At 42.4% G+C, this 17,466-nt stretch overlaps 1 protein-coding gene across 1 annotated transcript in view; it reads right to left on the bottom strand.

The window, feature by feature from the left end:
- LOC132818207 (spermatogenesis-associated protein 7 homolog) overlaps window positions 1-16,832 on the bottom strand; it is a 78,708-nt gene extending 61,876 nt beyond the window's left edge. Inside the window, exon 1 of the mRNA XM_060828986.1 lies at window positions 16,701-16,832. Coding sequence (XP_060684969.1) covers window positions 16,701-16,737 — 37 coding nt within the window. The 5' untranslated portion in view covers window positions 16,738-16,832. The remainder of the gene's footprint in view (window positions 1-16,700) is intronic.
- Window positions 16,833-17,466: the final 634 nt, after the last annotated feature.

Raw genomic sequence — 17,466 nt, 5'->3', positions numbered from 1 at the left:
CCAAATTGTTAGGTGTTAAAATCAAAAATAATGTCCCCCTCTCCTAAATGCCCTTTTTGCACTATAGATACAAATCAAATTAAATCTCATATTTCTGTGATTAACTAATTCGATTATAGAAGTAACATTGTGTAGATAAAATGGCATTCCAACAGTGATAACTGGTTGTACAAAATTCATTTCTTGCAAATTTTTACTCTTGGAAAGTGTCATGTAATTTAAATCCATCATGATTAAATGAAATAACTCCAAGTTATATAGTCTAAATTTAATCACAACATGATTTGCTAAATCAAAGTGATGTTCCTTGTGAGCCTTCTGAACATCTTAGCACTGTGAGAAATATTGTTCTGACATAGTATTTTTAAAAACTGAATCTAATAGAATATTCAATGACAGTTATAATCACTGTTCACAAAGTCAATCTCACAATGATGCTATAAATCACCATTGTGAAAGAAGTTTCTGCCACATTCCTTACAGTAACTGCTGGGAATCTAGTGGAACCTACAAGAATGCAACACAAACACAAATACAATTGTGTCAATCATACCAATGTGAAAGAGGGTGGTCACAAGATTTGTGTTTGGGGGCTGTTCAGAAGAGGTTAGTGAAGGTTCCGGAACAATAGGACAGAAAGTATAACAAAGGTCAGGAGTCTAATTTCAGACAGAGTAGATAATGGGACAACTCTAAGAAGGGGAGCATTCTACAGAGAATTGAAGGTGTTGTACTTAAATATGCGCAGCATACAAAACAAGATAAATGAGCTTGTAGCACAAATTGAAATTGAAGAGTATGATGTTGTGGCCATCACAGATGTGGCTGCCATAGGATCAGGACTGGGAACTAAATATTCAAGGATACACATCCTATCGAAAGGACGGGCAGATGGGCAAAAGGGGCAGCATTGCCTTGTTGGTAATAAATGACATGAATTCAATAGCATGAAGCAACATCGGTTGGAAGCTATAGAATCTGTGCAGGTAGAATTGTGAAACTGTGAAGGAAAAAAGACCCTGATGGGAGTTATGTATAGGCATCTGAGCAGTAATTACGGTGTGGGGCAAAAAATAAATTGTGGATAGAAATGCATGTCAGAAAGGCAATGTTTGAATGCAGGGAGAACTAGACATTTGCATACTGAACAGGTTCGAAGGTAGAAGGTGGTGATGGAGTGTTGCTTTTCAGACTGGATGCCTGTGACTAGTAGTAGTGCTGGGTCCATTGCTTTTCATCATCTATATAAATGATTTAGATGTGAACAATAGGAGGTATAGCTAATAAGTTTGGAGATGTCAACAAAATTAGTGTTGTAGTGGACAACAAAGAAGGCTACCTCAGAGTACAATGGTATCTTGTAAAGATGGGCCAAGGAGTGGCAGAAGAAATTTAATTTAGTTAACTATGAGGTGGTGCACTTTGGAAAGGCAATTCAGGGCAGGACTTATGCACTTAATGGTAAGGTGCTAGGGAATGTTGCTGAACAAAGGGATCTCAGAGTACAAGTTCACAGCTCCTTGAAAGTGGAGTTGCAGGTAGATAGGATAGTGAAGAGGTTTGGTATGCTTTCTTTTATTGGTCAGAGTATTGAGTACAGGAGTTGGGAGGTCATGTTGCAGCTGGACAAGACACTGGTTAGGCCACTTTTGGAATATTGCGTGCAATTCTGGTCTCCTTCCTATTGGAAAGATGTTGTGAAACTTGAAAGGGTTCAGAAAGGATTTATAAGGATGTTGCCAGCATTGGATGATTTGAGCTACAGGGAGAGTTTGAATAGGCTGGAGCTGTTTTCCCTGGAGTGTCAGAGGCTGAGGAGTGAGGTTTATAAAATCATGAGAGGCATGGATAGAGTGAATTGACAAAATCTTTTCCTGGGGGTGGGGGAGTCCAGAACTAGAGGTCATAGGCTTATGGTGAAAGGGGGAAGATATAAAAGAGACCTATAGGGCAACTTTTTCACACAGAGGAAGTGGTGGAGGCTGGTACAATTACAACATTTAAGAGGCATTTGGATGGGTATATGAATAGGATGGGTTTGGAGGGATATGGGCCAGGTACTGGCAGGTGGGACTAGATTGGGTTGGGATAGGCTTAGGGTGAGAGGGAAAAGATATAAAAGAGACCTAAAGGCAACATTTTCATGCAGAGGATGGTATGTGTATGAAATGAGCTGCCAGAGGAAGTGGTGGAGGCTGGTACAATTGCAACATTTAAAAGGGATCTGGGGTGGGTATATGATCAGTGTTTTGCTCCCTGGAGCTCAAGATCCGGAATGTTAATTTAATTTGCATTCTGGAAATCTAAGATGACTTTAAAAGAAAAAGCCATTTGTAGGACAATCATGTTGGACATCTTAGCTGAGCAAGGTTACCTAATGACCTTTTCCATATAGCTTAGACTAGTTCCTTGTTATGATGTACTGTTAAAAGGGAAGGCTGTGTAGCCAAAGAAATTGGTCATTCGGCCTGACTTCATCAAGGTTCCCACTTCGATGTGCATGTAGCTTAATTAGTCAAGCGTACTCAGACCTGTCAATGAGTTTCTCTTCCTCTGCAAACTTTTATCATTTTATTGTTGCTTTTCTGATTAAGGACATGTGTTGTTTTTATCATTTTAACACCAATTTCTGAATAAAGACAGCTGGTTTGCAGCAATAAAGGGAGTAGCCTGAGAGAGCTCTTAGTGGTAAGAGCTAGCACCGCTACTCTGCTAATGGTTTTAGAACCTTAGTTCAAGCTTGGCTTATAGGTATCTATGTTGTGGTATAACATTTAAAGGTAACAATTTAAACTAAACTATCAGTAAGAGTTTTATATTCCAGACTATCACAGAGTACGATCACTGGGATGAACCAAGAGAGGCTTACAGGTAGAGTCCGTTAGGGATTCTCTGAGCCATCTCGAATAGGTACTTTAACAATTTCGTGCTGTGAGCAGGATTCCAATAAGGGATATGTGTAAGGGATACTGGAAAAGAGGAGCTCCATCTAAAGATCGGGCTTGAGACCAATGGACCCACAAGGTAAGGTTATACCTCGGTTGCTCTCTGTCTGCATTTTTGTGTGCTGCTTCCCCCATTTCACTTTCACGCACTCTGACAGAACCCTAAATTAGACCATTTAAATACACACTAAAAGTAGAGACCTCGCGAAGGTAAGACACAACAGTAAGAATTTTGTGAAGGTATACAATAAATAGGATAAATATGGATGCGACCCTAGATAAGACAGAGGGCAAATGTCCCTTAACAGAGATAGTGAATATGTATCCTAATTATGTGAAACAATTAAAGGGAATATCAGGTGCAGCTGCCCGACAGAATAAGGACTGGCCTCAGGGAGGCACACATGAACCAAATCTACTTCTGAAAGTTGAACAAGAGATATGGAAAAAAGGTTGTGGGAGTAAAAAGAAAGAAACAATATATGTGGAAAAATATAGCTAAAGGAAAATGGGAAAAATTCATGCAGATATCATGGAGACAAACTGTATTAAAAGGTTAAAAATCACACAACATCAGGTTATAGTCCAACAGGTTTAATTGGAAGCTGCTGGACTATAACCTGGTGTTGTGTGATTTTTAACTTTATACACCCCAGTCCAACACCGGCATCTCCAAATCATGTATTAAAAGGGGTATCATTAACTGAGAAAGGATTTGAATTAGATTGGATAGACCTAAAACGCAAATGTGAAGCACATGATTTAGAAACAGAATTGGAGTTGGCCCAAGAAATAAAATAGCAAAACGTAAAGAAGGCAGAGAACCACAACCTAATCTGAAATTTCAGGGGCCCCAAAGAAAAGGGAAACCAGTAAATAAAAATCAGGCAGCAGCTGTAGCCACACAGGACCAGAGAGACAACAAGGACAATTCCTTCTACTCCAGCTATCCCAAAGACCCATTATTAGAAGACAATGATTCTCCTGCAAGTGAGGAATTTGACTCGGATTCAGAGAAGATCTTTTATTATGCTCCCTCTCTGTTAACTGACCTCTTCCAGTTCCCCAGTTTCAACTTCCTCGAAACCCACCCGTAGTCCAACCAAAGCGAACAAACGCTACAAAACGAAAGCACCTGAACCTCCCCTCTTTCTATTCTGAGGACGAACGTGCCAAGACCCATACCCTTTCCTCCTCATTTGCCTCTCCTGTCTAGCATAATGAGAATGATCAAGACACCATTGCCACCTGCACTAGGAATCAACTAAGATTAAGGCATAAGGGAACCCGGAGAAAGCACCTTTGAGTGCCACTGCCCCACCACAAAGGAGTCCTGAAGACATTGATGAATTACAATGAAAGTTTAGGACCTTAATGTTAGTCCTCGCACTCACCCTGATATGAAATGGCTAAGGGGAAATGTCCCAAATAGAAGAATCCCTAATTAACTTGCCTAGAATCAGGGACAAAATCCATTTGTTAAACTTTATCAATCTTGGAAGCCTCATGAACTCTCTAGCATCATCAATAAGGCTCCAGACTATGGAAAAAATCCCGAAGGATTTGTTAATTATATTAATAGGACTAAGGCCATTTGCAATGCAGCCTCCCAAGACTTGCTCCTGGAATATGCTCTTTCCCCAGAAAAATGGACTAAGCTCTTAGAAACTTTACAATGTAATAATCATACCCAACTCGCGCTTCTGCATCCAGGTGAATCTAATAGGTCAGACTGGATTATTACCTGCCTCCGACAAGCTGTGTGCCATGCAATCGACGTGAGTAAAATCACGCTTAAACCTCGCTCAAGCGAAGGAGCTGAGGATTTCCTTGTCTGCTTTAAAGACTGCTTTGGTGCTTACTCTGGTGAAAATCAGTACCCACAAGGACAATCACCCCAATTTAATGCCTTACGTATGACCATCCTTCCTCACTAGGTACAGAAAGCTATTAAAATCCATAATATGCACTGTCAAGATGCCAAGTTTGAACAATTCAGCCGAGAAGTACGTTACTTCCGGGAACTTAGAATCCCTACAGTGTGGAAACAGGCCCTTCAGCCCAACAAGTCCACACCGATCCTCCAAAGAGTAAGCCACCCAGATCCATTCCCTTACATCTCTACATTTCCCCTGACTCATGCACCTAACACTATGGGCAATTTAGCATGGCCAATCCACCTTACCTGCACATCTTTGGATTGTGGAAGGAAACCGGAGCACTCAGAGGAAACCCACGCAGACACGGGAGAATGTGCAAACTCCACACAGACGGTCGCCCGAGGCTGGGCCCCTGGTGCTGTGAGGCCGCAGTGCTAACCACTGAGCCACCATGAACTAAAGGATCTTGACAGTAAGGCTTCTACAGCTAAGGTCAAGACTGAATTTGTCCAAACTGCAGGGGCTAGACCTAAAATCAGAACTCCAACTAGACCTTCCTGTCTACAAGGCCAGCTAGGTTATTGAATGGAACCCTCATACTGTCATTCAGTATCTAGATTAGAGTGATGCTGGAAAAGCACAGCAGGTCAGGAAACATCCAAGGAGCAGGAGAATCAACATTTCGGGCAAAAGCCTTTCATCAGGAATGAAGGGCTTTTGCCTGAGGCGTTGATTTTCCTGCTCCTCGGATGCTGCCTGACCTGCTGCGCTTTTCCAGCATCACGCTAACCTAGACTCTGATTTCCAGCATCTGCAGTCCTCACTTCTGCCTGTCTTCCAGTATGGCAAAACAATAGGGCTGGTACTGGAAATCAACAACATCCTTATGGACCTTGGGGTCCTCCTCAATAATCCATGATGCCCCTCATTCCCTATAAATCCTCCCTATAAATGCTCTTAGTATTCCTGTCCGCCTCTCCCACCCCCTACAGCCCCCAAACAACTGTAATCAACCAGGACATTGGTCCAAGAACTGCTCTTCCCCAAGGCAGTCCCCTGTTGATCACCAGAATGGAAGAAGCCAGCAATCTTCTGATACCCCTCCCCAGGACGCCAGCAGTTCGTCCCTCTTAGTGCACAGAACCCTTTCCGAACCTGACTCCCTGATGTAGATCATCATCCTCCCTTAAATCTTCCCATGGTTACCGCTAGCCCTGAGGATAAGCCTATGCTAACCCTTAACATTAATGGTCGTGATACTGAATTCATGGTCAACATGGGAGCCACTGTTTCATCGCTTCCCACTAAGCTTGTAAATGACATTGACTTTCAAATCTCAGACAATGCTGAAGGCCTACAAGATTTAGATGGTTCCTCTAATTTTTACGTAAATGCATGTCAGGATATGCGATTGTCACTTTGTTTCAAATGATAGAATCCTATTCCATCAATCCACCTTGTTCTGCCCAACAAGCTGAACTGCTTGCTCTTATCCATGCCTGCATACTTGCTGAAGAGAAGTCAGCTAATATTTGCACTGACTCTCACTACGCCCATGATTTTGGTCAACTCTGGCAACAGCGTGGCTTTCTTACCTAGTCAGGAACCCCTATCCTCAATGCTACCTGCGTTGCTAACCTCCTGTGCTGATCAACCTCCCTCTCAATTGGTAATTATCAAATGTTCTGCTCACTCCTCTAATGCTTCTGATGTCACTAAAGGCAACTATGCTGCTAACGCAGCTGCTAAGAAGACAGCTTTTGAACAAAGAGATATGATCACTCAAATGACAAACAGGAAACCAAAGGTAGATCCTCCTTTTTCCTCTTCTGATACCCCAACCATGCCTGACCTAGCGCAAATATGGACCCATCAGGGGACGCCTCTGATGAGGAAAAACAAGGATGGATGAACATGGTTGTCATGTAATTAGTTGTACTGGACTTTACGTTACGCTGGTGGAACAGACATGTCTGTCAGATTTACTTTTGCATATTCTATGTTCATACGCGTACGCATATAGGTAAGGAGGGAATAATGGACAGAATTCTCCAAACTTGGTGGAATCCCCACTAACAAGAAAAAGCAAAACAAGCAGCAACTTGCCTAATTTGTCAAAAACATAATCCTGGGAAAGGAGTAAAGTATCCACCAGATGCAACTCCCTTGCCAAGTGCACCTTTTGATACTATCCAGTTAGATTTTATAGAATTACCTAGATGCTATTGCTATAAGTATTGCATAGTGATAACTGATGTATTTAGTAGATGGATTGAAGCTTATCCCTGTACTGACTGCACAGCAAAAACTACCTGTAAAATTCTAAGGGAAATCATACTCAGATTTGGAATACTAGTAATGGTATCTTCCAATAATGGCCCCCACTTCTGTGCGAATCTCAGAGTCTGAATATGAATCAGAGATTTCACTGTCCCAAACATCCCATGGAGCAGAAATTGTAGGAAGAGTAAATCGTACTTTTAAAGGCCAGATAAGAGTTGGTAGAGGCAATGGGCCTTAATTAACTGCTAGTACTCCCAACTGCCCTTTTTTAATTTGAGAACCATGACACAGAAGAAAACAGGATTCTCGGTGGCTGAACTAGTATATGGAAAGCCCCTAAGGACTCCCTGGCCTGCACCACTGATGGCCCATCATCTTGTTTAGGTGCATCTAATGGCAGAAAAAATCCACAGACACCTGATTAAGCTAACCAAAGTATTGCAGTCTTTTCATCAATAGTTCAAAGAAGCCTTTTGGGTACCAGGGAAGAAAGAAGAAAGAGCTCCAACGTTTAAAGACATCAACCCTGGTAACTACGTACTATCGAAAGACTTTAATAGGGAAAAAATGGACCCTTGCTGGAAAGGTCTTTATCAAGTTCTTCTGAAACTGAAATTGCAATAAAAATAGAAGGACTTTCAACATGGGTCTACAAAGGATATTGCAAACTTGTATCACCCTCACAATCCTCATATTAGTACAAGTGCAATCATCTGATGAAAACCCAAGTACATGCTCCCAGATGCACTCTTCCCATCTGTAACATCTCTGAACTGGCTAAACCTCCAATGTGACTGTACGAACGGAATTTGTGTCAATGCTAACGAATCAAATGGAGAAGCAACTAAGGTGGTATGTACATTTGTTGGTATGAACAATGTCACAGGAATTAATTTTATCAATCTAAACGATACTTTGGAGGATACCACATGCCGAAACAATGAGACCATTAGATGCCCATCAATGACTCTTCCCCTTACACGATGACTATATCATCACCCACCACCATCACTGACGTCGTTACTACCACTCATGACAAGACAACCCTGATGACCACAAAACAGCAGAAATTAACAACACTCACTCTGCCAACCACTAGCTATTTTGCTACCTCTATGATTCTGAATACTACCCTTGAGACCATGAGAACACTAATGTGTCCCACTTGTCACACCAATGCCACTTACAGAAACAAATCCAACAATTTAGTTGTATAATGCCAATGTAATCACAGCTACACTGGCAATGGTGCTTTGTGATGCTCTGATGACGAATAATGTATTATTTTCCCCACTGCTGCCCCTGAAGATTGAATTTGTCAGCTCCATGAAACTTATACCAATACTGCTGGAAGCTATGAATGCAGCTGCCCAGCTGAAACTCATTTAAGCTATTCACATTGCACATCCGAACATCACTTTCGACATTACTGTCACCCTTACAACACATCAGTGCCAGTTGTCATGAGATGGCATGATTCCATAATTTCATCCACTCCATCATCCAAAAACTGTCATTTTGAAATGTCTGTCTGTTCCCCTCCCAAAAGGAACCATTCCAATTGCAATATTGAACACAGAGCCGAAATCAAGAGCATTAAGGCATCTATTGCTCGGAGACGGTCAACCTATATCTTCTCAACAGAACCTTCTCCTATCTGACCTACGCCTACTGGCATAAATACCTTTATACAGCTTCTGCTATCAGAGCTACTGTAATTAGTAAGACAAGCTGGAAAGGTGAAGAAAGGCCAAAAATATTATGCACCCCTAATCACCTTCTGTTGCCAATGGTTTCTTAATTCAAGCTAAACACTCCGATCTATGTGTCGTCTGCTCACTCTTCCATCATTCTGTTGTACAACGTATGAATAAGACTCACCCACTTATGCAACCCCTCACCTGCGATGACAAAATCCATTTGGTAGAAAAAGCATGTCGCTGTGTAAAGTGCACTAACAAACCTAAAGGATTCAACATTAACATTGGTCCACTGTTAGAATGGTGCATTGAAAGAACTTCCGATATCCATGACATGGGGCAAGTGAAGCAAGTGCTCCATAAAAATATTATACAAGACACTGGTCGTACTCCTGCTCTCCATCCACTAATACATTTGGATGAGTGAACTTTTGATAACACCCACTGTTACAAGATTCAGCCCTCGCTCTGCGTGGACTCATCATTCACTCGCAGAAGTGCATCCTCGGAACTCTGTTTAACTTTCACTGGCTATGCGAAAACAAGGCCTACCTATATTTACCCAAAGACTGGTATGGACATTATAAGTTAGATAATGAATGGAAAGCCCACCAATATGTGAATTGCTATGGAACAAAAATTAGAGGAAAAACAAAACATGACTTCTTCCATCAACAAACTGGTGGTCTAGGTTCATGGGAGGCCTTATTCCTGGCCAGGGTGTTGAGATGACCCTAGATCAGATAGGTGACCTTGCATATGACATTGAAAAACTTACCAACTCAACTGCCCACATGTTGAAACTATTGGACAAAGAACTACAGCAGACCCGGATGATGACACTTCACAATCGATTAGTGCTAGATTTCCTCCTTGTTCTGTCACTGGCCCACAATGTTGCACCTACATAGACGACTTCTCTAAAGACATTGTATAGGACACAGAGGTCATCAATAAAACGGGTCAAGACACAGGGAAGATACCTGCCCCACCATCATCCGACTGATGTGGATGGTTTCACTGTGGTCACTGTGTGGATAGTTCATGTGGGATGCACTGATAATCCTTGGTCTCATCTGAGGAATGTACATTGTTGTCTGCTTATGCTTGAAATGGACCATGCATTGCTTTCCACCCACACTAAAGAAGAATCTTTTTAATCGACCTGCGTTCACTCCTGTACCTCCATGTGTGAACTTTTATGCCAAATCAGGTATCTTTCCAACTCTGCTCCACCGGACAATGACTTGCCGGAAGAGGCGCTCGACTGGCTGAAAATACAAATGGACTGAATGGACTAATTATACTTGTAAATGCTGTATTGTTATCAGGAAATGGTAAATGGAGGGAATGAGAAAGCTGGTAGCCTTGCACATTGGCAAAGGAGATGCTGGAAAGCGTTTGACCATGGTGGGGGAGGTGGGGGGGAGCATTTGTTCAGAAGAATTAAGGACATCTATTCTTAGTCTCAATGGATCGGTGTAAGAGTTTTATATTCCAGATGACCACAGACTATGACCTCCGGGACGAATCAAGAGAGGCTTACAGTCAGAATGCATTAGGGATTCCCTGAGCCATCTCGAATATGTACCTTAACAACCCAAGTCCTGTACTCAATACTCCGACTAATAAAGGAAAGCATATCAAATGCCTTCTCCACTATTCTATCTACCTGGATTCTACTTTCAATGAGCTATGAAACTGCAGTCTCTCTGTCCAGCAAAAGTCCCTCGGACCTTACCATTAAGTGTATATGTCCTGCTCAGATTTGCTTTCCTAAAATGCAACACCTCGCATTTATCTAAATTAAACTCCATTTGCCACTCCTCAGTCCATTGGCCCAACTGATCAAGATCCCATTGTAATCAGAGGTAACCTTCTTCACTGTCCACTACACCTCCAATTTTGGTGTCATCTGCAAATTTACTAACTATACATCCTATGCTCACATCCAAATCATTTATACGAACGACAAAAAGTAGTGGACCCAGCACTGATCCTTGTGGCACTCCACTGGTCACAGACATCCAGTCTGAAAAACAACCCTCCACCAAAACCCTCTGTCTTCTACCTTTGAGCCAGTTCTGTATCCAAATGACTAGTTCTCCCTGTATGCCATGAGATCTAACTTTGCTAATCAGTCTCCCATGGGGAACCTTGTCAAATGCCTTTTTGAAGTCCATATACATCATGTCAACTACTCTGCCCTCATCAATCCTCATTGCTACTTCTTCAAAAAACATGATTTCCCATGCATAAAGCCATGTTGACTATCCCGAATTAGTCTTTGCCTTTCCAAATACATGTATATCCTGTCCCTCAGGATTCCCTCAAACAACTTGCCCACCACTGACGTCTGTAGTTTCCTGGCTTGTCCTTACCAACTTTCTTAAATAGTGGTACCACATTAGCCAATCTCCAGTCTTCCAGCTCCGCACCTGTGACTATCGATAATACAAATATCTCCACAATGTGCCCAGCAATGACGTTTCTAGCTTCCCAGAGTTCTAGGGTACATCTGATCAGGTCCTGGGGATTTATCCACCTTTATGCGTTTCAAGACATCCAGCACTTCATCCTCTGTAATATGGACATTTTTCAAAATGTCACCATCTATTTCCCCACATTCTATAGACAGTCATAGAGTCATAGAGATGTACAGCATGGAAACAGACTCTTTGGTCCAACCCGTCCATGCCGACCAGATATCCCAACCCAATCTAGTCCCACCTGGCAGCACCCGGCCCATATTCCTCCAAATCCTTCCTATTCACATACCCATCCAAATGCCTCTTAAATATTGCAATTGTACTAGCCTCCACCACTTCCTCTGGCAGCTCATTCAATACACGTACCACCCTCTGCGTGAAAAAGTTCCCCCTTAGGTGTCTTTTATATCTTTCCATTCTCACCCTAAACCTATGCCCTCTAGTTCTGAACTCCCTGACCCCAGGAATAAGACTTTGCCTATTTACCCTATCCATGCCCCTCATAATTTTGTAAACCTCCGTAAGGTCACCCATCAGCCTTCAACATTCCAGGAAAAACAGCCCCAGCCTGTTCAGCCTCTCCCTATAGCTCAAATTCTCCAACCCTGGCAACATCCTTGTAAATCTTTTCTGAACCCTGTCAAGTTTCACAACATCTTGCTGATAGGAAAGAGACCAGAATTGCACGCAATATTCCAACAGTGGCCTAACCAACATCCTGTACAGCCGCAACGTGACCTCCCAACTCCTGTACTCAATAGTCTGACCAATAAAAGAAAGCATACCAAACGCCTTCTTCACTATCCTAACTACCTGCGACTCCATTTTCAAGGAGCTATGAATCTGCACTCCAAGGTCTCCTTGTTCAGCAACACTCCCTAGGACCTGACTATTAAGTATATAAGTCCTGCTAAGATTTGCTCTCCCAAAATGCAGCACCTCACATTTATCTGAATTAAACTCCACCTGCCACTTCTCAGCCCAATGGCCCAACTGGTCAAGATCCTGAGGTAACCCTCTTCACTGTCCACTACACCTCCAATTTTGGTGTCATCTGCAAACTTTCTAACTGTACCTCTTATGCTCGCATCCAAATCATTTATGTAAATGACAAAAGGTAGAGGACCCAGCACCGATCTTTGTGGCACTCCACTGGTCACAGGCCTCCAGTCTGAAAAACAACCCTCCACCACCACCCTCTGTCTTCTACCTTTGAGCCAGTTCTGTATCCAAATGGCTAGTTCTCCCTGCATTCCGTGAGATCTAATCTTGCTAATCAGTCTCCCATGGGGAACATTGTCAAACGCCTTACTGAAGTCCATATAGATCACATCTACTGCTCTGCCCTCATCAATACTCTTTGTTACTTCCTCAAAATACTCAATCAAGTTTGAGAGACAAGATTTCGCACACACAAAGCCATGTTGACTATCCCTAATCAGTCCTTGCCTTTCCAAATACATGTACATCCTGTCCCTCAGGATTCCCTCCAACAACTTGCCCACCACTGAGGTCAGGCTCACTGGTCTATAGTTCCCTGGCTTGTCCTTACCACCTTTCTTAAAATGTTCTCTAGCTTCCCACAGGTTACACCTGATCAGGTCCTGGGGATTTATCCACCTTTCCCCTTTTCAAGACATCCAGCACTCCCTCCTCTGTAAGTTGGACATTTTGCAAGATGTCATCATCTATTTCCCTATAGTCTATATCTTCCATATCCTTTCCACAGTAAATACTGAATCAAAATACTCATTTAGTATCTCCCCCATTTTCTGCGGCTCTACATAAAGGTTGCCTTGCTGATCTTTGAGGGGCCCTATTCTCTCCCTAGTTACCCTTTTGTCCTTAATGTGTTTATGAAAACCCTTTGGATTCTCTTTAATTCTATTTGACAGAGCTATCTCAAGTCCCCTTTTTGCCCTCCTGTTTTCCCTCTTAAGTATACTCCTATCTCCTTTATACTCTTCTAAGGATTCACTTGATTCTATCCAGTTGATACCTTACGTAAGCTTCCTTCTTTTTCTTAACCAAACCCTCAACTTCTTTAGTCATCCAGCATTCCCTATACCTACCAGCCTTTCCTTTCACCCTGACAGGAATATACTTTTTCTGGATTCTCGTTAACTCATTTCTGAAGGCTTCACATTTTCCAGCCATCTCTTTACCTGCGAACATCTGCACCCAATCAGCTTTCAAAAATTCTTGCCTAATATTGTCAAAATTGGCCTTTCTCCAATTTAGAACTTCAACTTTTAGATCTGGTCTATCCTCCTCCATCACTATTTTAAAACTAATAGAATTATGGTCGCTGGCCCCAAAGTGCTCCCCCACCGACACCTCAGTCACCTGCCCTGCCTTATTTCCAAAGAGTAGGTCAGGTTTTGCACCTTCTCTAGTAGATACATTCACATACTGAATCAGAAAATTGTCTTGTACGCACTTGAAAAATTCCTCTCCATTCTAAACCCTTAACACTATGGCAGTCCCAGGCTATGTTTGGAAGGTTAAAATCCCCTACCATAATCACTCTATTATTCTTACAGATAGTGGAGATCTCCTTACAAGTTTGTTTCTCAATTCCCCTCTTGTTTCTCAATTTCCCTCTGACTATTAGGGTCTTCCATGTCCTTCTCCACAGTAAACACTGATGCAAAATACTTGTTTAGTGTCTCTCCCATCTCCTGCGGCTTCACACAAAGCCGCTTTGCTGATCTTTGAGGGGCCCTATTCTCTCCCTAGTTACCCTTTTGTCCTTAATGTATTTGTAAAAGCCCTTTGGATTCTCCTTACCCCTATTTGCCAAAGTTATCTCATGTCTCATTTTTGCCTTCCTAATTTCCCTCTTAAGTATACTCCTACTGCATTTATACTCTAAGGATTCACTCAGTCTATCCTGTCTATACCTGACATATGCTTCCTTCTTTGTCTTAACGTAAGGCCTCAATTTCTCTCATCATCCAGTATTCCCTATACCTACCAGCCTTTCCTTTCACCCTCACAGGAATACACTGTCTCTGAACTCTCGTTATCTCACTTCTGAAGGCTTCCCATTTTCGAGCCGTCCCTTTACCTGTGAACATCTGCGCCCAATCAGCTTTCAAAAGTTCTTGCCCAATATCATCAAAATTAGCCTTTGTGCAATTTAGAATTTCAACTTTTAGATCTGGTCTATCCTTTTCCATCACTATTTTAAAACTAACAGAATTATGGTCGCTGGCCCCAAAGTGCTCCCCCACTGACACTTCTGTCACCTTATTCTGTCACCTTATTCCCAAGAGTAGATAAAGTTTTGCACCTTCTCTAGTAGGTACATCCATATACTGAATCAGAAATTTTTCTTGTACAACTTAACAAATTCCTCCCTATTTAAACCCTTAACAGTATGGCAGTCCCAGTTTCTGTTTGGAAAGTTAAAATGCCCCACCATAACCACCGTATTATTCTTACAGATAATTGAAATCTCCTTACAAATTTGTTTCTCAATATCCAGCTGACTGTTAGGGGGTCTATAATACAATCCCAATAAGGTGATTATCCCTTTCTTATTTCTCAGTTCCACCCAAATTACTTCCCTGGATGTATTTCCAGGAATATCTTCCCTGGGCGGCACGGTGGCACAGTGGTTAGCACTGCTGCCTCACAGCGCATGAGACCCGGGTTCAATTCCCGACTCAGGCGACTGACTGTGTGGAGTTTGCACGTTCTCCCCGTGTCTGCGTGGGTTTCCTCCATGTGCTCCGGTTTCCTCCCACAGTCCAAAGATGTGTGGGTCAGGTGAATTGGCCATGCTAAATTGCCCGTAGTGTTAGGTAAGGGGTAAACGTAGGGGTATGGGTGTGTTGCACTTTGGTGGGTCAGTGCGGACTTGTTGGGCCGAAGGGCCTGTTTCCACACTGTAAGTAATCTAATCTAATCTAAATACAACTGTAATGCTATTCCTTATCAAAAACATCATTCCCCCTCCCCTTCTGTCGCATTTGTATCTTGTAACCTTAAACTGCCAATCCCATGTTCCTAACCATGCCCTGAATCTATCTGCCTTTCCTGTTCAGCCTTTTGCATTGAAATAAATGCAGTTTAATTGATCAGTCCTACCTTGATCTTTGCTTTGTCCCTGCCTGCCCTAACCTGTTCAGAAAACAACATACACACTAAAGTTCCAGTTGAACTTTTCAGTAAACATGCGATTGGTAACTTTTTCAAACACAGTTTTTTTTTTAAATGTGGTGCTACCATTGTAGTAACTTCCATTATGGAATCAACATTGTGTATTTACAACCTAATAAATTAATACATCACATTACGGGAATTATCCTCAAAAATATTACTCTATTTGTACTCTATTGATTAAAGTATATGTATCAATAGATGTTTAGGGTCATTTATCAAGAATAATTTTTTCTAGGACTGCCGACATGAAACTTTCAGAACCTGGTTGGTTGACACAAGCTGCAGATTTTAGATAACAGTATAAGTGAAGCCTACTCCAGTTTGGAGAGTACACGGTGCATTAGTGCACAGTAATGTCACAGCTGGATCTTTACAAATAAGACACAGATTGCAATGTTCTGTATGATGTGATGGTAATAGAGGTATTATTGGTCATTGCTGATACTTCCATAAGTGTAAGTAACACAGGCATTGTGACATCATCATCACATTCTCATAATGCAAGAGCATCATTTCAGTGGTTTAAATCGAAAAAGAAAGTTTAAAATTTGAAGGTTTACTTTGTGTCAGTTAAAAAAACACTTGGAAGCAAATGATTTTCGTTCTGATTTTGTTTAAGAATACATTTATCCAATCAACCACATACACACATCTTATCGACTCCGAAAATATGCTATATGTTACAATGCCATGCTAACAGTTCTAAGTATGCAGTGACAAACCAATAAATTAAAATAAAGTTTGATTAAATTAAATTCAATTAAATATTTTGATAACAAATACCAGAATTCTTATATTTTGAAAAGGTGGCATATGTTAAAATAATTTTAAAATACGAGGAGTTCACCGAACGTCGAGGTCCTTCAACTTTTAAATCGCATCAATGTTTGGGTTGTAAAAATCCACTGTAGATTAGTTAAATTTACCAGACATTAAAGATGTGTAAGCGAAAAGGGAAAAGTAGGGAGGAAGGAACAGCGATTCTCTGTCACTAAACCAGTTACAAGCCAAAATCCAAAGCAGAATTTCATGAATGTAATTCGAGAAGAAAACTGAAACATTTAAGATGAATGTTGAATGCTGTGTTGAGGGCAGATGTTTCTGTCTCGTGTCCATTTACACTGATGGAATAAAGTACAGCCTCAGTTTTCTCCATAATCTCCCGGTTTCAGATTAAAGCCTGACTCAGCACCACTCGCTGTCACCATACAAAGCTCAGCAGCCAGCACCTACCTTTCTTGTTGGCCATGTTAATAATAATCTTTCCCATGCTCTCTCTCGGGTATCACAGAGTCAGGTTTATTCTGAATTCTAGTACGGGCACTGCCCTGGCCCATAACCGCCTCACCTCCGTCCGGCCGCCATTGCCGCTCACCCCAACCGCGATCATCAACCAATGGGCGAGCGGCGGGGCCCGGGGCCCTCGCGTCACCGTTACCTTGGAGACAGAGCCTCTTGCGAAGGGGGAGGGGGAACAAGATGCAGTGAGGGAGCTGAGAGGCGAAGGGGGCAGGGAGGGAAGAGCAAGGATGGAATCGGCGGATGAGAATGGGGACGATTCAGAAGGAGTTTGGGGGAGAAAGGGAGGAGAGAGAGAGAGATGGAAGACAGTGGAAAGCAGAGAATGGGAAGAGAGAAAAGGCGAGAGAGGGGGGAGAAGACAAACAGGGCGGTAACAGCGGTCAGTGGGGGCGGGGAGAAGATAAGATGAGGAGGAAAGGAGTGGGGAGGAACCATGAAGAGAGAGAGAGAGGATTGGGGTAGAGAGGGGAGGCAAGGGGCGGACAGGGAAAGGGGGACAGAGGAACAGAGAGACAGATGTGGGGTCGGGGGTCAATGGCAAAATGAAAGAGGGAATGGGGAGACTGGAAAAAAAGAGGGAGAAGGACCAGAGGACAAAGGTGAGCTGGCCGGAAAGGAAGGGTCAGGAGTAAGGGGAGGAAGGTGAGTGGCAAGAAGGAGGAGAGAGGGGGAACAAGGGAGGGGTTGAGTGAATGAG

This window comes from Hemiscyllium ocellatum, chromosome 8 (assembly GCF_020745735.1).
Source record: "Hemiscyllium ocellatum isolate sHemOce1 chromosome 8, sHemOce1.pat.X.cur, whole genome shotgun sequence".
Lineage (NCBI taxonomy): Eukaryota > Metazoa > Chordata > Chondrichthyes > Orectolobiformes > Hemiscylliidae > Hemiscyllium > Hemiscyllium ocellatum.
The sequence above is the reverse complement of the archived record's forward strand: the minus strand, read 5'-3'. Positions and strand labels throughout refer to the sequence as shown.